General features: G+C 44.5%; 1 protein-coding gene across 2 annotated transcripts in view; it reads right to left on the bottom strand.

The window, feature by feature from the left end:
* TTC28 (tetratricopeptide repeat domain 28) overlaps positions 1-15796 on the bottom strand; it is a 700068-nt gene that overhangs the window by 661738 nt on the left and 22534 nt on the right. For both annotated transcript variants that reach the window (XM_051826641.3, XM_008274620.5), the window contains exon 2: positions 249-527. In XM_051826641.3, coding sequence (XP_051682601.3) covers positions 249-527 — 279 coding nt within the window. The remainder of the gene's footprint in view (positions 1-248; positions 528-15796) is intronic.

Consider the following 15796-nt stretch of genomic DNA (forward strand, 5'->3'; position numbering starts at 1 on the left):
TGTAACACTACATAAAATTAGATGTGCAAAACCTAAATAACCAGAAAGTATCTTATCACAAAGCTGAAAGAAAAAAATTCAAATCTCAAACATATATGAAAAAGAAACTAGACAAAGAAATCACACTTAAAAAGCATCTTACCAAAGTACAGATTACAAATATATTAATAAATTGCACTGATGTTAAAATACAATAGAGTAAAATGAGAAAGTACAAAAGAGTCTTTGAAAGTAAATGAGATTTCTACCTTTGGCCATTTGGGATTTAGAAGTCGGGCTTTGATTGCATCATCCAGCGCGTTGTCATACTGCTGGATTTTCATGTAGGCTGCAGATCTATTGCTGTATAAGATGCAGTTCTGAGGATCAACAGCCAGGGCTTCATTATACAGGACAATAGCAGTGTGGAAATCTCCATCATGGCAGGCCTGGTTACTCTGACGAACTTTCTCCACAAATTCAGCTTTGCTCAGTACTGGTCCATCAGGACTTCTCCGGCCAATAGTCTTAGCACCAAAGAGAGGAATCTACAAACAAAGAAAACTGTGTCAAATGAAATTCAGACAATCCAACTAAGTTCTTTCCTGAACATTAAAAGAACACGGAGAGACTGACACCAGCATCCCACATGGTACCACTACATATACCACTGCATGGTATGCAGTGCAGATTCAAGTCCCAGTTACCCCACTTCTGACCTAGCTTCCCACTAATGTGTCACAGAATGAAGTGGAAGATACCCCAAATACTTTGGACCCTGCCCCCCATGTGGGAGACCAGGATGGAGTTCCTGGCTCCTGGCTTCAGCCTGGCTCAGCTCTGGTGGTTGCAGCAATTTGAGGAGTGAACCAAGCAGTGGATGGATAATTGCTCGCTATGTCTCTCCCTCTCTGTCATTCTTAGGAGGGGGAAAAAAAGAGGGGCATGGATTAAGCTGCTGTCTACAGCACCAGCATTCAGTATGGGCACTGGTTTAAGTCCTGGCTGTTCCATTACTGATCCAGCTCCCTGCTAATGTGGCTAGGAAAGCAGTGGAGGACAACTCAGGTATTTGGGCCCCTGCATCCACATGGGAGACCCAGAAGAAGCTCCTGGCTACTGGCTTGGCTTGGGCCAGCCTCAGCTGTTGAAGCCATTTGGGGAGTAAACCAGCAGATGGAAGACTTCTTTCTTTCTGTCTCTCCCTCTATATATATATAACTCTACTTTTCAAATAAATAAAATAAATATCTAAAAAAATAAGGAAAAAAGAATATGGATATTCTTCATAGTCTATTTTAGATTTATAGTTAACTTTTGTGCCTTGAAAGATAATAAACTTTGCTTGAAGCAGTCAACTTAGTATCTTGAATGCATGTGTATATATGTATGATAATTACATGCACACACATATATAGAAAGACACACACACATATTTGTTGATTGACAGGATGAATACAATAGAATACTCAGGCTATGAAGATAGTGGTGTCAATTATATTAAGATGGCTGTATTTTTAAAAATGAAAGAATAAATAACTGCTATTTCTAGATATAAGGTTATGGATATTTCTGCTTAAGCTTTCCTCTTATTCAATCAGGCAATGAAGATATGAAAGCTTAAAAAAAATTTTTTTAAAAAAGTATGCTGGGGGGCCGGTGCCGCGGCTCACTAGGCTAATCCTTCGCCTTGCGGCGCCGGCACACTGGGTTCTAGTCCCGGTCGGGGCGCCAGATTCTGTCCCGGTTGCCCCTCTTCCAGGCCAGCTCTCTGCTGTGGCCAGGGAAGTGCAGTGGAGGATGGCCCAAGTACTTGGGCCCTGCACCCCATGGGAGACCAGGAGAAGCACCTGGCTCCTGCCATCATATCAGCGTGGTGCGCCGCCTGCAGCGCGCCGGCCATGGCAGCCATTGGAGGGTGAAGCAATGGCAAAAGGAAGATCTTTCTCTCTGTCCCTCTCTCTCTCACTGTCCACTCTGCCTGTCAAAAAAAAAAAAAAAAAAGTATGCTGGGGGCCGGCACTGTGGCGTAGCAGGAAAAGCCACTGCCTGCAGTGCCAGTATTCCATATGGGCGCTGGTTCGAATCCCAGCTACTCCACTTCTGATCCTACTCTCTGCTATGATCTGGGAAAGCAGTAGAAGATGGCCCAAGTCCTTGGGCCCCTGCACTCGCATTGGAGACCTGGAGGAAGCTACTGGCTCCTGGCTTCGGATCAGCGCAGCTCCGGCCATTGTGGCCATCTGGGGAGTGAACCAGCGGATGGAAGACCTCTCTCTCTCTGCCTCTGTCTCTCTGTAACTCTGCCTTTCAAATAAATATGCTTTAATGTACTATTAAATACTTTTGGATTGCTAAATTTGATAAACATAATTGAGCAAAAACAAGGTTTTGGAGATCACCAAGAAATTCAGCTATAAATTACATCCTGATAATTTAAGACCCATTGTCATGGTTCATTTTTCTTTTTTTTTTTTTCTTAAAAAAAGTCTTTTTGGGGAAAAACATCATGAAACATTTCTTGGGACTATGCCATGAATGGACTATACAACATTTACCATACAAACAGCAAACAGGATGTTCCTGAACAGTCTTGATTCTTTAAGGTGTTTTATCCCACCATCAATGTGTAAGTATGGAAAACTTACTTCACTTTTAAAAATTTGGTCTCATGACTCTGCTTAAGCTAGTACTAACTGTAAGTTACAGATAAAACTTCTGTGTCTGCACAATCAAGAATATAAAAAAAAAGCAATAAAAGGCTTTAATAGTAAAATGAATTGTTAGGTTCACAGGAAGCCTGAAAGAAAAAAAAAAAAAAAAAGGCGTGATCCTACTATTCCAGCATCCCCTTCTCATAAAGATGGCACAGTAGGGGCAAGTGTTGTGGCATAGTAGGTTAAGCTGCTGCTTGGGAGAACCACATTCTATATTGGAGTGCTGGTTCAAATTCTGGCTTCTCTGCTTCCAACTCAGTTCCATGCCCAAGTGCCTGGGAAGCAGTAGATAATGGCTCAAGTACTTGGAACTTACAGAGCTCCTGCCTCTTGGCTTTGGTCCAGCCCAGTCCAGGCTTTTATGGTCATTTGGTGAGTGAACCAGCAAATAAAAGATCGATCTCTCTCCTTCCCCCACTCCATTGTCTACTTCTTTCTCATTCACTCTACTTTTCAAACAAATAAATCTTTTCTTTAAAAAAATGGTATAATAACAATCTTGGTTTAATAAAAGTAGAAAATAAAATTAAGGAAGAATCTCCACTCTATTTACCTCCATATGCAGTAATATAAAGGAACACTTCCCAATACATGGTTTTTTTTAAGTTTTATTTATTTATTTGAAAGTCAGAGTTACAAAGAGAGAGGAGAGGCAGAGAGAGAGAGAGAGAGAGAGAGTCCTCCATCCACTGGTTCACTCCCCAATTGGCTGCAACAGCCACAGCTGCACTGATTCAGAGAGAGCCAGGAGCCTCTTCCAGGTCTCCCACATGGATGCAGGGGCCCAAAGACTTGGGCCATCTTCTATAGTTTTCCCAGGCCATAGCAGAGAGCTGGATCAGAAGAGGAGCATCCAGGACTTGAACCAGAGATTTACTTATTTATTTGAGAGGCAGAGTTACAGAGAGGCAGAGAGAGGTCTTCCATCCACTGGTTCACTCTACAAATGGCCGCAACAGCCAGAGCTAGGCTGATCCAAAGCCAGGAGCCAGGTGCGTCTTCCAGGTCTCCCACATGGGTGCAGGGGCCCAAGGACTTGGGCCATCCTCCACTGCTTTCCCGGGCCATAGGCAGAGAGCTGGATCAGAAGAGGAGCAGCCAGGACTCGAACCCGTGGCCATATGGAATGCCAGCACAACCAGTGGAGGTTTAGCCTACCACGCCACAGTGCCAGCCCCATCTTTATATAGAGATAGATAGATAGATAGATAGATATAGATATCAAATGGCCACCCTAACAGTTATGAAGTGGTAGCTCATTGTAGTCCTATTATGCATTTTTAAAATGTCTAGTGAAGCTGAGCAGTTTTTTTACATACCTGATGGCCATTTGTATGTCTTCTTTAAGAAAGCATTCAAGTTTTATTGCCCATTTTTAATCAGGGTTTTTGTTTTGCTATTGAGTTGTATAAATTCTTTATATATTTTGGATATTAACTCCTTATCAAATACAAATAGTTTCATTTTATTGTTTCCTTTTACTCTTCAGTGTCTTCAAAGCTGAAGTGAGGGGCTGGTGCCGTGGTGTAGAATGCTAAGCTTCCACCTGCAGTTCCAGCATCCCACGTAGGCGCTGGTTTCAAACCCTGGCTGTTCTACTTCTGATCTACTCCCTACTAATGTGCCTAGGAAAGCAGTGGAAGATGGCCAGAGAAATTAAGTGGGGCTCAAACTGTTTAGAGTACAATATGATAGCCACCAGCTATATGAAGCTATTTACAAACTTTATTTCATTTAATTAGAACAAATAAAATTAAAGGTTCAGTTCCTCAGATGTACTAGCCACATTGTAAGTGGGCTATCAGATTACACAGTGCAGATACAGAACATTTCCATCTTCACAGAAAAGTTCTATTCAACAGAGCTCACTTTTTTATATATACTTTTAAAAAATATTTATTTACTTGAGAGGCAGAAAGATAGACATAGAGAAATTGCCCATCCACCCTTCAAATGCCCACAATAGCCAGGGCTGGACGGGTGAAGCCAGCCAAGAACTGGATCCCTGTGGCTTCCATAGGGTGGCGTGGAACATACTACTTGAAGGATCACTTGCTGCCTCTCCAGGTCTGCATTAGCAGGAAGCAGGGACTGGGAGTGAACCTGGAACTCAAACCTTTCAATATAGGATGTGGGCATCCCAACCAGTGTCTAACCACTCATCAACCATCTGCTTCTAGAGCTCTGTAGGCTATCATAAAGATACTTAGAAAAGCTAATATAAGAGTCACAGAGAGGCCGACGCCGTGGCTCACTAGGCTAATCCTCCACCTTGCGGAGCTGGCACACCGGGTTCTAGTCCCGGTCAGGGCGCCGGATTCTGTCCCGGTTGCCCCTCTTCCAGGCCAGCTCTCTGCTGTGGCCAGGGAGTGCAGTGGAGGATGGCCCAAGTGCTTGGGCCCTGCACCCCATGGGAGACCAGGATAAGTACCTGGCTCCTGCCTTCGGATCAGTGCAGTGCGCCGGCCGTGGTGGCCATTGGAGGGTGAACCAACGGCAAAAAGCAGACCTTTCTCTCTGTCTCTCTCTCTCACTGTCCACTCTGCCTGTCAAAAAAAAAAAAAATAAGAGTCACAGAGAACCAGATATGCCACAAGAGGTTACCAAACTCTAAAGCAGTATTGTCTTTAACCTTAAAATAAAATTCTAATCCTTAGTTAGATAAACACTTCCAAAACTCTTACTTGAGTGAGTTGTTCTTAATAGGCATCCTTGTAAAGGTATTTCATGATCAAAAAATCCTGGGGAAATCAATGCAAATAATTTTGGATAAATTCCTAAACCACATCACTGAAATCTTTATTTCTGAAGATTTGAAATCTTTTAGCTGATTCCAGATCAATAGCTTCCAATACCTTCAAATAATCTGAATGAAAGCTAAATTGTGTTATAAACCTTACTCAGAGCCTTAAATAATTTATTTCAATGTACATCTTGATTCTCCATGAATTATGTAGAGCATACAGTGTTTCTAAATAAGAATAACTATTGTTATAATTACTGAGCTCTTAATATGTGTCTGACACTATTCTAAGTGCCTTACAATGTTATTTCATTTACTCTTCACAAAATCCTATGAAGAAAATGTTATTACCCCCATTTTCATAGGAAGAAACAAGGCACAGCAAATTAAATAATAAAAAGGGAGGATATTGGGGCAGGCATTTGTACTAGCAGTTAAAATGCCCAAGACTGGTGCCAGCATTGTGGCACTATGGATTAAACCACAATACAAGATGTTCACTGGCATCTTGTATTGAAGTGCTGGTTAGAGTCCCAACTACTCTGCCCCTGATCCAGCTCTCAGTTAATGCTCCTAGGAAGGCAGCAGAAAGTGGCCCAAATACTTGGGCCCCTGCCAGCCATGTGGGAGACGAGGATGCAGCTTCTGGCCCCTGGATTCAGCCTGGCCCAACCCTGGCTGTTGCATCCATTTAGGGAATGAACCAGTGGATAGATTATCTCTCTGTCTCTATCACTCGACCTTTCAAATAAACAACCTTTAAAAAAAAAAAAAAAGGTGGAGGGGAGGAGGGGCAGTGCTGTGGCATATTGGGTAAAGCCACCACCTGCAGTAGGCATCCCATAGGGGTACTAGTTCAAGTCCTGGCTACTCCACTTCTCATCCAGCACCCTGCTGGTGCACCTGGGAAAGCAGTGAAGGATGGCCCAGGTGCTTGGGCCCCTGCACCCACGTAGTAGAACCAGAAGAAGCTTCTGACTCCTGGCTTTAGCCTGGCCCAGCCTCTGCTGTTGCGGCCATTTGGGGAGTGAACCAGCAAATGGAGGATCTCTCTCTGTCTCTCTTTCTTTTTCTGTACTCTGTAACTCTGCCTTTCAAATAAATAAATAAACATTAAAAAAAGAAGAAGAAGAAGGGGGCCAGTGCTATGGCATAGTAGGTTAAGCATCTGCCTGCAGCGCCAGCATCCCATATGGGTGCCGGGACTAGTCCCGACTGCTCCTCTTCCAATCTTGCTCCCTGCTGATGGTCTGGTAAAGCAGTTGAAGATAGCCTGAAGTACTTGGGCCCCTGCACCCGCATGGGAGACCCAGAAGAAGCTCCTGGCTCCTGGCTTCTGATAAGTACCGCTACAGTCATTGCAGCCATTTGGGGAGTGAACCAGAGGATAAGACCTTTCTCTTTCTCTTTCTTTCTCCCTCTCTCTCTCTCTCTCTCTCTGTCTCTTGAGTAAATAAATAAATCTTAAAAAAAAAAAAAGTGTCCAGCCCCATGTGAGTGCCTGGGTTTGATACCCAGCTCTTGATTTAAGCTTCCTACTAATGCAGATCCTGGGAGGCAACAGTGATACAACAGGTTCGAGTAATTGGGCTCCTGCCACTCTTGTGGGAGACCTGGATTGAGTTTCCAGCTCCAGAATCCTGCCCTACCCATCGCAGGCCATTGAGGCATTTGGGTAGTGAACAGTAAATAAACATGCTTGCTCTCTGCCTCTCAAATTTAAAAAACAATTAAAAGTAAGGATATGAAATTAACAAGCTAATACAATGGAGCTGTGATTCAAACTCCTACAGTCCTACAGTCTGGAGTTCAAAGTTCTTAGCCATTACATACTTCCTATCAGAATTATTTGAAAACAGAATATTGCATTTACCTCCTACAATACCTACTAATAAAAGACTATTTATGCCAGGGCCAGCACTGTGACATAGCAGGTAAAGCAGCCGCCTGCAGTGCCAGCATCCCATATGGGCAACAGTTCAAGTCCCAACTGCTCCACTTCTGATCCAGCTCTCTGTTATGGCCTGGGAAAACAGTACAAGATGGTCCAAGTCCTTGGGCCCCTGCACCTGCATGGGAGACCCAGAAGAAGCTCCTGGCTCCTGGCTTCAGATTGGTGCAGCTCTGGCCATTGCAGCCAATTGGGAAGTGAACAAGCAGATTAAGACCGATCTCTCTCCCTCTCCCTCTCCCTCTCCCTCTCCCTCTCCTTCTCCCTCTCCCTCTCTCTGCCTCTCTTTCTCTCTGTAAGTCTGACTTTTAAATAAATAAATAAATCTTTAAAACAAAATTTGAAAAGACTGTTTATGCCTTATATTTCTTGCAACTTGAATGAACTGCTAGAACTACTTATTTCTGCTCATTTAAAAATATTTCAGGGGCAGACATTTAGCCTAGCAGTTAAGCCACAAGTTAAGATGCCCATGTCTCATATTGAAGGTTCCTAGGTTCAATAATTGATTCCAGCTTTGACTTAAGCTTCCTGCTAATGCAGGCCCTGAGAGGTAATGGTGATGGCCCAAGTAATTGGGTTTCTGCCACCCACATAAGAAACCTGGATTGAGTTCCCAGCTCCAAGCTTTACCAGCCAGTCCAAATCATTGGAGGGGAGGAGAGGGGAGGGGAGAGGAGAGGAGGGGAGTGGAGGGGAGAGAGGAGAGGCAAGGGGAAGGGGAGAGGGGGGAAGGGGAGGGGGAGAGGGGAGGGAAGGGAAAGAGAGGGGAGGGAAGGGGAAGGGAGGGGAGGGAAGGGAAAGAGAGGGGAGGGAAGGGGAGGGGAGGGGAGGGGAAGGGGAGAGGGGGGAAGGGGAAGGGGGAGAGGGGAGGGAAATGGCTAGGTCGATTTCCCCAAACTGCATTTACTTGTCAATTCTCATAGTTTCATGTCCATCAATAATAGAACCAAATGACAAACAATTCACTACAAATTCTGATTTAGAGATTTAACATTCTTTTTAATTAAAGAGGCAGAGAGTGTGACACAGAGGCAGAGACAGAGAGAGCTCCCATCTACTAGTTTACCCTTCAAAGGCCCTCAAAGGCCAGCACTAGGCCAGTTGAAAGTAGGTCTCCCCCAGTGTCTGCTAACAATAACTGATAGATTTAAGAAGGAGGGAACAATCCAACATGCAAAGCGGGATACACAGCAGACTCATAGAATGGCAGATACCCTAAACAATGCTCTGGCCTCAGAATCAGCCCTTAAGGCATTCAGATCTGGATGGAAAGCCCATGAGAGTATTTCAGGCATGGAAAGCCAAGACACTCTGGCAAAAAAAAAAAAAAAAAAAAAAAAAATTTACCTAAATGAAAGATCTCTGCGAGTGAGATCCCAGTGGAAAGAACGGGCCATCAAAGAAGGAGATACCTTTCTCTGAAGGGAGGAGAGAACTTCCACTTTGATATGGCCTTGTCTAAATAAGATAGGAGTTTGTGAACTCAAGAGGCTTTCATAGCCTTGGCAGCTCATGACAAGAGCCTCGGATGATTACTGACATCATAAATAAGAGTGTCAATTGTTAAATAAACAACGGGAGCCAGCGCCACAGCTCACTTGGCTAATCCTCTGCCTGCAGCGCCGGCACCCTTGGTTCTAGTCCTGGTTGGGGCGCCGAATTCTGTCCTGGTTGCCCCTCTTCCAGGCCAGCTCTCTGCTGTGGCCTGGGAAGGCAGTGGAGGATGGCCCAAGTCCTTGGGCCCTGCACCTGCGTGGGAGACCAGGAGAAGCACCTGGCTCCTGGCTTCAGATTGGCGCAGTGCGCTGGCCGTAGCGGCCGTTTGGGGGGTGAACCAACAAAAAAGGAAGACCTTTCTCTGTCTCTCTCTCTCTCACTGTCTAACTCTGCCTGTCCAAAAAAAAAAAAAAAAAAAAAAAATCAACAACAGGAGTCACTGTGCACTTACTTCCCAGTTAGGATGTCTATCCTTAATGTGTTGTACTATGTGAATTAACAGTAAAACTAGTATTCAAACAGTACTTTAAACTTTGTGTTTCTGTGTGGGTGCAAACTGCTGAAATCTTTACTTAGTGTATACTAAGTTGATCTTCTGTATATAAAGATAATTTAAAATGAATCTTAATGAAGAATGGAATGGGAGAGGGAGCAGGAGATAGAATGGTTTGAGGGTAGGAGGGTGGTTATGGGGGGAAAAACCACTATAATCCAAAAGTTGTACTTTTGAAATTTATACTTATTAAATAAAAGTTAAAAAAAAAAGAGAGAGAGAAAGAAAGTAGGTCTCCCAAATAGGTAGCAGGGATCCACCACCTGAGCCATCACCTGCTGCCTCCCAGGGTCTACACTGACAGAAGCTGGAATCTATCAGGAGCTAGAACCAGAAATCAAAAGCTAGCACTCCAATATGGCATGTAGGCACCTTAACCACAAGGTAAACAGTTGCCCCACCACAGCACAATTCTGATATTAATGCCCTCTGTATCTCTACACTGTTGTCTTCAGATGAGATGGTTAGAAATAAGTCACTAACATTTTATTTGGTAAATAGCCAACTCTCTTCTTTTAAGGTTAATGGAATGAACAGTTTGGCTTACTTAATCATAGTGACAAATATCCAAATACACAAGGTCAAAATTAATTTGTACAGTTTCAAATTCATCTAAGCTACAAATACATGCAATTTATCCATTTAACATACAAACATGAATAATTTATATCATATGCCATTAAATTTTAAGTGTTATTTTTTGCAGTTATGATAAATAATAAAAATCTCTCCTGAGGTTATTACTGAACTCTGTACTGAATATTTTTAAATTATTAAAAAGATTTACTTTTTAATTTGAAAGGTGGAGAGATAGGGACAGAAAGAGATCTTCCACCCTCTGGTTCACTCCCCAAATGGCTACAACAGGTAGGACTGGGCCAAGCCAAAGTCAGGAGCCTAAAACTTCACTGAGGTCTGCCACATGGGTGGCAGAGGCCCAAGCATTTCAGCCATCTACTGCTGCCTTCCTACACACATTATCAGGCAGCTGGATCAGAAGTGGGCAGTCAAGACTTGAACTAGCACTCCACTATGGGATGCCAGCATTGTAATCAGGGGTTTAACTTACTGTACCACAATGTAGGCCCCTTTTCTGTTTTTCTTTTTTTTTTTTAAGATTTATTTATTTATTTCAAATATAGAGTTCCAGATAGAGAAGGAGAGACAGAGAGATCTTCCATCCACTGGTTCACTCCTAAAATGGCCATGATAGCCAGGGCTGGACCAGTTTGAAACTAGGAGACAGGAGCGTCATCTGAGTCTCCCACAAGGGTCCCCTACTTGAGCCATCTTCTACTGCTTTCCCACATACATTAGCAGAAAGCTGGATCAGAAGTGGGACAGGCAAGACACAAACCAGTGCCCAAATGGTATGCTGGCATCGCAGGCAACAGCTTAACCCACTGTGCCACAACATCAGCTCTTTAGGTCCCTTTTCTAAGTATTTTCACACTCTCTTTGTGAGAGCAGAACTATTATGAATATAAGTGTCTCAAATTGTATTCCAAGTTCCTGCCCCCACAGAGATAAGAATCGTGAGTGGGCCAGAAAGTTGCCTATGAGAAGAAAGTGGCAGGAAGCAGAGAAGGACCTATAACTATGGTCCAGAAGCAGACCAAAAAAAAAAAAAAAAAAAAGTCACTCCCACATTAGAGGGTGGTGCCCTAATTGAATATAGAAATGGGATAGAGTGGTTGGAGTTTAGTGTGAGTGAGGCTTTCTGGGAGTTCCATGGTACCTCTACATGGAGCTTAAATTCCACATTGCTATCATAGTGTCTCCTCCTTCCTAGCCTCAGATAAGACACAGAGGTAACATAGGAAAGTGGGTATACTGGACTGACAGGTAAGGGAATGGAGTTACAGTGCAGGGCTACTCTGAAATGGCGAGAAAGTATTCTAGCTCAATTATTCCTATTAAATCCTCTTGCCTAACGTTCCCATATCAGAACCAGTGAACAAAAAAATGCTAAAGGAATTTGTTCCTATTAAAATATCAATTTTTAAAGATTTATTTATTAATTTGAAACAAAAGAAGATGGGGGGGAGGGGGGAGCGGTCTTCCATCTGCTGGTTCACTCCCCAGATGGCCGCAATGGCCGGAGCTGTGCTGATCCGAAGCCAGGAGCGAGGAGCTTCTTCCGGGTCTCCCATGCAGGTGCAGGGGTCCAAGGACTTGGGCCATCTTCTACTGCTTATAGCAGGCCATAGCAGAGAGCTGGATTTGAAGTGGAGCAGCCAGGACTCAAACTGGCACCCATATGGGATGCTAGCACTGCAGGTGATGGTTTTACCTGCTATGCCACAGTGCCAGCCCCAAAGGAGATCTTTTGTATGCTGGTTCATTCCCCTAAAGTCTATAACAGTCAAGGATGGGCTACGTTGAAGCCAGGAATCTAGAACTCAATCCATGTCTCCCAGGGGAGACCCAAGTAGTTGAGTAATCAGCTGACGCCTCCCAGGGTGCACAACATCAGGAAGCTGGGATTCGAATGAGGTACTGTGATATGAGATGTGAATATTCCAGCCAGTCTCAACCACTGAACTAAATGTCTGCTCCCAGGACAAAGCTGATGCTTGAAAGAGGTCAAGAGACTTGAAAGTGTTGGCAACCGTTGATCTAGTTAAAGGCTGGCGCATTTTCTATGAAGGACTTACAGTTAATACTCTAGGCTCTGTGGGCTGTATCATTTATGTTGCAATTACTGCCCAGTTCTACTAGCATAGTAGAAAAACAGCTGCAGACAAAATTTAAATGATGAATGTGGTTGTGGTCCAACAAAACAGTATTTCTAAAAACAAGTGTCAAGCTAGATTTGATTCTCTCTCCAACCTTTGTTAACCTCTATTCTAGATCTTTCAAAAGCAGTTTCCTGGGGTGGGCACTGTGGTGTAGCAGGTTAGACTGCTGCCTAGGAAGCAGTTCAAGTTCTGGCTGCTCCACTTCTGATCCAGCTCTCTGCTAATGTGCCTGGGAAGGCAGTGGAGGACGGCCCAAGTGTGTGGGTCCCTCCATCTATGAGAGAGGACCCAAAGGAAGCTCCTGGCTTTGGCCTGGCCCAGCCCCTGGTGATGCAGCCATTTGGGGAGTGGACCAGCAGATGGAAGATATCTCTTTCTCTCTTGATCAATCAAACACACACACACACACACACACACACACACACAAAAGGTTGTTTCACCTAAAAATTCAAGTTTAAAAAGATTAGGATGGCAGCCGGCACTGTTGGCATAGCAGGTAAAGCCGCCGCCTGTAGTGCTGGCATTCCATATGGGCACTGGTTCAAGTCCTGGCTGCTCCACTTGCAATCCAGCTCTCTGCTATGGCCTGGGAAAGCACTGGAAGATGGCCCAAATCCTTGGGCCCTTGCACCCACAGGGAAACCCAGATGAAGCACCTGGCTCCTGGCTTTGGATTGGCACAGCTCCAGCCATTGTGGCCAACTGGCGGGTGAACCAGTGGATGGATGGAGGACCTCTCTCTCTCTCTTCCTCTCTTTCTCTCTCTCTGTAACTCCGACTTTCAAATAAATAAATAAATCTCTGAAAAAAAAAAAAGATCAGGATGAGAGGAGCAGTTAGACTACAATTCTGTTTTAAACTTTTTTTTTTTTTTTTTTTTTGACAGGCAGAGTGGACAGTGAGAGAGAGAGAGACAGAGAGAAAGGTCTTCCTTTGCCGTTGGTTCACCCTCCAATGGCCGCCGCCGCTGGCGCGCTGCGGCCGGCGCACCACGCTGATCCGATGGCAGGAGCCAGGAGCCAGGTGCTTTTCCTTGTCTCCCATGGGGTGCAGGGCCCAAGCACCTGGGCCATCCTCCACTGCACTCCCTGGCCACAGCAGAGGGCTGGCCTGGAAGAGGGGCAACCGGGACAGAATCTGGCGCCCCGACCGGGACTAGAACCCGGTGTGCCGGCGCCGCAAGGCGGAGGATTAGCCTAGTGAGCCGCGGCACCGGCCCTGTTTTAAACTTTACACAAACTGTGAGGAGGTCTTACATCATCCCTGCTAACCATGACTCTTCATTGGAGTTACAGCACAGATGTAAGAGCACTGGTGACTGAAATTTGGAATTCCTTAGACTTAAGTTTGACTCTTCCTTGGATGATATTGAATAGAGAATTTTATTTTTATTAATTATGCATTTCTAGGTTCCTACTGTATTGAGTGTTTGTATTCCTTTCTAGTACCACTTCCTTTTAATTACCTCATGGTAGGCTTCTTTTGTTATATTTATTTCAATAAAAGATACCTTCTTTGACCTGATTCTAGTGTACTTCACTTTGGCACTGCTATTACGAAATAGACAAAAAGGATTTCTGGGGTCTTCAGTGAAAAACCAGGCTATCTGGATTGCGGAATACCCTTCTGTTTTATTTGACTCCATGAGGTTTGCACCTTTCACTATCTTTGAACTATTTGTACATTGTATTGGACAACTGATAGCAATGAAAGTAATTCTTGCCCACAAATATGCAAATGATTCTTTCTAATTGGAGGGACATTTTATTTTCCCTTCCTCCAACCCTTAAAAAGACAGATTTGGGGCCGGCATTGTGGTGTAGCAGATAAAGCCACTGCCTGCGGTGCTGTTATCCTATACAGGCATCACTTTGAGTCCTGGCTGCTCCACTTCTAGCTCTCTTCTATGGCCTGGGAAAGGAGTAGAAGATGACACAAGTGCTTGGGCCCCTGCACCCATATGTGAGACATGGAAGAAGCTCAAGGCTCCTGGTTTCGGATCGGCCCAGCTCTGACTGTTGCAGCCGTTTAGGGAGTGAACCATTGGAACAAAGACCTCTCTCTCTTTCTCTCTGCCTCTGCTTCTCTGTAATTCTGCCTTTCAAATAAACAAATAAAATTTGAAAAAAAAAAATCTCCCTCAGTCTACTGTCTGTTTACCTTTCAAATAAAATAAAGATGAGTTTCAAAAACTTTAAATAAAAAGCTTTTTCTGATCTCTTAATTGTACACTTTAAGACAGCTAACTGAAGGGTCAGTGTTGTGGTGCAGCGGGTTAAGCTGCCGCGTGTAATGCTGGCATCCCATATTGGACTGCTGGTTCAAGTCTCAGCTGCTCTGCTTCCACTCCAGCTTCCTGCTAATGTGCCTGGGAAGGCAGTGTATTATGGTCCAAGTGTTTGAGTTCCTGCCATTAATGTTGGAGATCCATTGAAGTTCCTGGCTTCAACCTGGCCCAGACCTAGCTGTCGTGGCCAGTTGTGGAGTGAACCATTGAGACGGAAGATCTGTCTCTCCCTCTCTGTCACTCTGCCTTTCAAATAAATTTTTTAAAAAATTTTTTAGGGGCTGGCACTGTGGCGTAGTGGGTAAAGCCACTGCCGGCCATGCCAGTATCCCATATTAACGCCAGTTTGAGTCCTAGCTGTCCCACTTCCGATCCAGCTCTCTGCTATGGCCTGGGAAAGCAGTACAAGATGACCCAAGTCCTTGGGCCTCTGCACCTGTGTGGGAGACCCAGAGGAAGCTCCTGGCTCCTGGCTTCAGATATGCGCAGCTCCAGCCATTGCAGCCATCTGGGGAGTGAACCAGCAGATGGAAGACCTCGCTCTCTCTCTCTGCCTCTCTGTAACTCTGCCTTTCAAACAAATAAATAAATCTTTTTAAAAAAATTTTAAGATGATTGAGAAAATACAAATAAATATCACAGACTACTCTGAATTCAGTATTGCCCTTAAATAAATACTTCGTGAATCAAAATAGTATTTATGTATATTTGAAAAAAGAGATGCATATTTGTGAACAATCTATAGACATGTTGATCAACCCTCTTTGCAGTCTACACAACCTATAAGCTATGATCTGTTTCAGGTTTTGTTGCTACAGAGAATAAAAGTTTATGCTGGTTAATCAGTTCTGCTATGTTACTCCTATCAGAAATAATGACAGGTTAATAAATATTCGAGGCCAGCGCCGTGGCTCAATAGGCTAATTCTCCGCCTGAGGCGCCAGCACACCAGGTTCTAGTCCCGGTCAGGGCACCGGATTCTGTCCCAGTTGCCCCTCTTCCAGGCCAGCTCTCTGCTATGGCCCAGGAGTGCAGTGGAGGACAGCCCAAGTACTTGGGCCCTGACCCGCATGGGAGACCAGGAGAAGCACCTGGCTCCTGGCTTCTGATCAGCGCGATGTGCCGGCCGCAGCGCACCGGCCACAGCAGCCATTGGAGGGTGAACCAACGGCAAAAGGAAGACCTTTCCGCCACAGCAGCCATTGGAGGGTGAACCAACGGCAAAAGGAAGACCTTTCTCTCTGTCTCTCTCTCTCTCTCTCACTGTCCACTCTGCCTGTCAAAAAGAAAAAAAAAAAAATTCGATGGTTTTTGCCAGACATCTT

Source organism: Oryctolagus cuniculus, chromosome 21 (assembly GCF_051225735.1).
Source record: "Oryctolagus cuniculus isolate XC-2025 breed Fujian yellow rabbit chromosome 21, ASM5122573v1, whole genome shotgun sequence".
In the NCBI taxonomy this organism is placed as follows: Eukaryota; Metazoa; Chordata; class Mammalia; order Lagomorpha; family Leporidae; genus Oryctolagus; species Oryctolagus cuniculus.